Source organism: Anguilla rostrata, chromosome 7, assembly GCF_018555375.3.
Source record: "Anguilla rostrata isolate EN2019 chromosome 7, ASM1855537v3, whole genome shotgun sequence".
In the NCBI taxonomy this organism is placed as follows: domain Eukaryota; kingdom Metazoa; phylum Chordata; class Actinopteri; order Anguilliformes; family Anguillidae; genus Anguilla; species Anguilla rostrata.
In genome coordinates this window covers 45,259,518-45,264,721 of record NC_057939.1, presented here as the reverse complement: position 1 = coordinate 45,264,721, position 5,204 = coordinate 45,259,518, and the positions used below count along the sequence as shown (strand labels likewise).

General features: G+C 44.8%; 1 protein-coding gene and 1 non-coding gene across 2 annotated transcripts; both read left to right on the top strand.

Annotated features, from left to right (window-relative positions):
• Nucleotides 1–411: 411 nt before the first annotated feature.
• rps3a (ribosomal protein S3A) lies at nucleotides 412–4,592 on the top strand. The gene is made up of 6 exons (XM_064344594.1): nucleotides 412–561; nucleotides 1,651–1,754; nucleotides 2,323–2,510; nucleotides 2,953–3,161; nucleotides 3,819–3,928; nucleotides 4,415–4,592. Exons 1-6 carry the CDS (start codon nucleotides 500–502, stop codon nucleotides 4,543–4,545), a joined length of 804 nt encoding a protein of 267 aa, XP_064200664.1. The 5' UTR covers nucleotides 412–499; the 3' UTR covers nucleotides 4,546–4,592.
• Nucleotides 2,179–2,246, top strand: LOC135260159 (small nucleolar RNA SNORD73). Its single transcript, XR_010331496.1, has one exon. It is a non-coding gene; the product is annotated as a small nucleolar RNA SNORD73 (small nucleolar RNA).
• Nucleotides 4,593–5,204: the final 612 nt, after the last annotated feature.

The following is a 5,204-nucleotide window of genomic DNA, read 5'->3' as shown; positions in this document are numbered from 1 at the left end:
CCTCCTGAGCTATGTCGCCCCATAGCACGTTCATGATGAGTATTCCAACTGGCCAATGAGTGAATTTGGCATTGGTTGACTTCTTGTTGGTGCTACACCAGCTACTGGAAATTTCAGTGTAAACTCCTGTCCAATTTCAGCTAAAGACATGAAACCAAATTGATCCCCTTCTTTAAAGAACAAAATTTCAACATAATATGATTAAGGGAAGCCAGTAAGACTGACTTTAATTTGTGCAGTGCTAAAAAGAGATCTCCTCCGAAGAGTGATGCATCAACGTGAAGAGAAATGAATAGCAAACAAAAATTGTTTGCACAACTTACCTGAAATAAGTGTTGCTACAACATGAACATTTGCAGTAGTGTAGTAATGACAGCTGATGCTGTCAACAATCAGTAGGGGGCGCGAGAAAATCCCGCGAGATGTGAAAGCGAGGTTCACGGAGTAATAACTCTCGCGGTAACGAAGATCTCTTCCTTTTCCACTTTCCGTGTCCAACATGGCAGTCGGCAAGAATAAGAGGCTGACGAAAGGAGGCAAAAAGGGTGCCAAGAAGAAGATGTAAGTTGCACAATGCATTTCTTGAACAAATTAGCTTATACATTTTAGTGTACATTCGGGGCTACCGGTTAAAAAAAGTTAAGGATGATGATGATATTGATGGGATGTAGTCGACTCGTACGTCCCTTGTCTGTACGCGCCGTTCGAGGTCTAGTTAGGAACATGTTAGCTACAGGGTTTTAAATTATTTCCAAGTTGCCTGGCATCGTTTTTGTCAAATGTTTTATCGCCCAAGTTGCAATATGAGGCACCACATCATTTGGTACCGTTATCTGTATAATTAGTTAGCCAGGCAACGTTAGAACTTCTTGCTAATTATGACCATGCCTGGGCCTGTACGGCTGGTTTTACGCATATGATATAGCTGTGGACGTTGCGAACGAGAGACCGTATATCGACAGTGGGCTACTTTTCACCTCGGTGATTGCATACAGGAGGGTTTCTGCAACCGATTTACCAGTATATTTGGTTGTTACTGGTTTGCCATTAAGTGGTCTCGTCTCGTGGCTAGAACACCGGTTTGTCGCCTTCGATCAAATCTAGCTAAGGTATCATCTATAATGGCTATCCCGTGTCAACCTTCGCTTTTCATGTTGGTTGCTGAAACTTTGCGAGCTGAAAGTATGTACAGCAGAGATGTATAGAAAATATTAACGGCATGCTATTAAGTGTTTCGCTAGCCAACCCTCGTTTTTAATATAATGTTCTTGTTCTTACGTACGCTGTAGCTTCTCCGCAGACTAGCCAATTTGACTTTACCTTAATTTAGCGAAGTGTTTCCCGGTTTGCGTTGACGTGCCTACGCGTGGTGCTGAACCGTTCAGAACCGTTTGACGGCCTGTCGATTGTTCAGAAAACAAATTTTATCCTACATGTCAACATCTTCTAAACTACAGGTATCAGAGCGTACTGTGACGTCTCTGGTTTTCTGTGAGTTTCAGCAGCATCAAGTGATTGTTTGGCTCAAGGCCTTGATTAGTTGCTACTTGAAAGTAAACTACAAATACCTGCAGACACGTGACCCTCTGGGACTTGGGTTTGAAACTCATGTTCCTGGTATGCCAACCACCCAAATTCTCTCACCTACAGCGTGGACCCTTTCTCCAAGAAGGACTGGTATGATGTCAAGGCACCTGCCATGTTCAATATCCGCAACCTGGGCAAGACATTGGTCACCAGGACGCAGGGAACCAGTAAGTCTGACTTTAATTTGCACATAATTTGTGCCCGTGGTCTTGAAGGCCAAATTGTTACTGAACAGACCATATATCCACCACAGATTCCCATAGACCCTGGGATCAAACTGGAAACCTGGAGAGACAGTGCAGACTGGTTTTATGCTTCAGTGCTTAATTGCTTGATTTAAAACATTTGGCTAAAAGGTCCCCACCCTTCGATTGCTAGGCCTTAATTGGCTACTGATTGAAAGGAGACTACAAAATTCCAGCAGACACTGTGGCCATCTAGGACTGGAGTTTGACATCCTTGCCTTGGGGGAGTTCCCTGGCCTATTTTATTCAACAAGCCAACTTTATGCCTGGCTTTACTTTTTAAAAAAATTTTAACCAGTACATGATTTATATTCTGACGATGGCCCAGTTTGCTTTTTAATCCGGAAATGTATGATGATAGCAGTTTCGGTCCCAAATGAACGAACTGTGATTAGAATGAGATCATCTGATGTTTCCGGAACGGCGGCGGCTAGGGTGCTGAGACGCCTCGGCCGCGCGGCTAACGCTCCCCCCCCCCACCCCCTCCCAGAAATCGCCTCCGACGGTCTGAAGGGCCGCGTGTTCGAAGTGAGCCTCGCAGACCTGCAGAACGACGAGGTGGCCTTCCGCAAGTTCAAGCTGATCACCGAGGACGTCCAGGGCAAGAACTGCCTGACCAACTTCCACGGCATGGACCTGACCCGCGACAAAATGTGCTCCATGGTCAAGAAATGGCAGGTAAGGCTCTTGGTGTAAGAAGCGAAGGAAGAAACGGTGATAAGTAGTCTATGCACTGATCTGCATAAATGGAGATCATCTGGAGAGTTGAAGGGCTGCAAATTCACTAATTGAAGTTCTTGGTTCTGTAAATGGACCTTGTGCCATCAAACGAATCATTTTTGGAAGAATATTTGATGCAATGTGCAGTAAAATTAGTAATTTTTGATGGCTGTGCGGGAGGAACAAAAGTAAATGTACATACAGTTTATTCAGGTGAGATTTTAAGGCCATTTTTATTAATATGGTTAACTATAAATATGTATGAGAACATGGCAGTTGAAATAACACCAAGCATATTAATTAAAAGGTGGTCATGTAACAACACAAACATTTAGTGATTGGTGTATCTAAATGTAGTTGCTACACACAAAGTAAATCCCACAACGCACCTCTCCTACAGACCATGATTGAGGCCCACGTTGATGTCAAGACCACGGACGGTTACCTGCTCCGCCTCTTCTGCGTGGGTTTCACCAAGAAACGCACCAACCAGATCAGGAAGACCTCCTACGCCCAGCACCAGCAAGTCCGTCAGATCCGCAAGAAGATGATGGAGATCATGACCCGCGAGGTGCAGACCAATGACCTGAAGGAAGTTGTCAACAAACTGTACGTTGCCTGCGCTTTCCGTTTGTGTACAATACCATCCGGCCATGATGGAAGTGGGAGGGGAGTTCTTGTTGGCCATCATGTGTTGGTACAGCCTTGCCTTTAAGATGTTTGGTTTGAGCTAGTGGCTTAATTTGAAAGTTTTTGGTAGGTGTATTACACCGCATTTCCGTTGATGCCCATAAACTAGGGTGACTTGTGTAGCTCAAATTTGACAATCCAATGGATTTTTTTTTTTTTTAGCTCATTTGACATTGTATATTTTATGAAGCTGTACTTCTGCTCAGTGGTACATGAGTTGTATTCCACCTCAGAACCTGCATGTCTGTTTTTCCCATAGCACAGATGCACATTCCGTTCTCAAAATCTTACTGTTGACTTGTCATTTCCTTTTCTGCTTAATCTGGTGAACATACTTATTTTCATTCCAAGTTAAAACTGCTGCCTGGACACTATTTGTGGTCAGCATAAGATTTGTGGTGTCGCAGATGCATTTGCTTGGAAGTGTGGTGTAATTTCAACATAGACCTAGAAGATTTGGTCTCAAATGAACAGTGATTGCTGTATGAGATTAACTGATTAATTGTATACGTTGACTAAAATTTCTCCCATTGGTTGATAAGTATCTTTGTTGGTTTTTTACATTTTTATTTACAGGATCCCTGACAGTGTGGGCAAGGACATTGAGAAGGCCTGTCAGTCCATCTACCCCCTGCACGATGTGTTCGTTAGGAAGGTCAAGATGCTGAAAAAGCCCAAGTTTGAGTGTAAGCCCAATTGAAACTATACTACACTGTGTTGCATGCTAAGTATGTAATGCCCAACCCTGTTCCTTGAGATCTCCCTTCCTGTAGTTTATTTCAACCCTAATTTGACATGCCTGGTTCTACTAATTGGCTCTGCGAGATCTCGAGGGCTGTCAGAAATTGCTTACTTGCCTACTATTGAGTATACAAGCTGTATACATCTTGTATGCAACCTGTATACTTAATGGTAGGAAAGTAAGCGGTTTCGGACACGGCCTAATTGTTGAACGATGCATGCTTGGTTAGGGATGAAGTGAAAATCTACGGGACGGGCAGCACTGCTTTAGCAGAAGGTTACAGTACATCAGGATTCTGTGAGGGCCACCGTTTCAGGTGTAACTGGTATATAAGCAGACGTGGGTAAAGAGCCGTTGCTCGGTAACGCAGCGGTCAAGCCCGCAGCCTGCATGGGGAGGCCCCGCGCTGACCCGCTCCGTCTGGTTACAGTGGGAAAACTGATGGAGCTCCACGGCGAGGGCGGCGGCAGCAGCACCGCGGCGAAGCCTGCCGGGGACGACACCGGCGCCAAGGTGGAGAGGGCCGACGGCTACGAGCCTCCCATCCAGGAAACCGTCTGACACCGGCGTACTGGCCAAAACGTTCAATAAACACAAGTGTAAATCTGGATGTTGTCCGTTTGAATTCATTGTCTATAAGGAGGAGACTCACACCATTTTAATGGGTGGTGAGGAGGAAGGGTTTAACGAAAATGGTGTCAGTCGGATGTACTGGTCATGTGGTCCACCTGCTGCGGGGCTTCAAATTAAATGGTTCAGCAAGGTTCATGGGAAAGGCCACCCTCAGTGACTGCTTAACTTGCTCCTGGCTGGGTTAAACTCACGCAAGCCTGACACTGCTTTAGTGTACTTCTCTGGAGGTTTGTTTGAAAGTGTTGTTCTAGGGTATCGGCTGAGGTTTACAATGTAAATTTGAGAGGTATGCTGCTGTCAATTTTTGGTACATGATGTGGTTTGTAAAACCGATCATGACTGATGGCCATCAGTGTTCCTTTCTCTAAGAAAGTATCCTTAACCCTGTGCGTCATCAACTGCCTGCAGGTGGACTGAGTTTTAAACTGATTTGACTAGTGTCAATCCAGGCGCAAAAAGTGTTCGTGACACGGTGCGATTAAAACCTGTTCAAACTGGCAATGTTCAGAATTGAAGCAGTGGCCTGATTGAAAGCCATTTGCTTGCAGCTTCCCCACTAGTGTTTTTCAGTTTTTACACAAAGCATG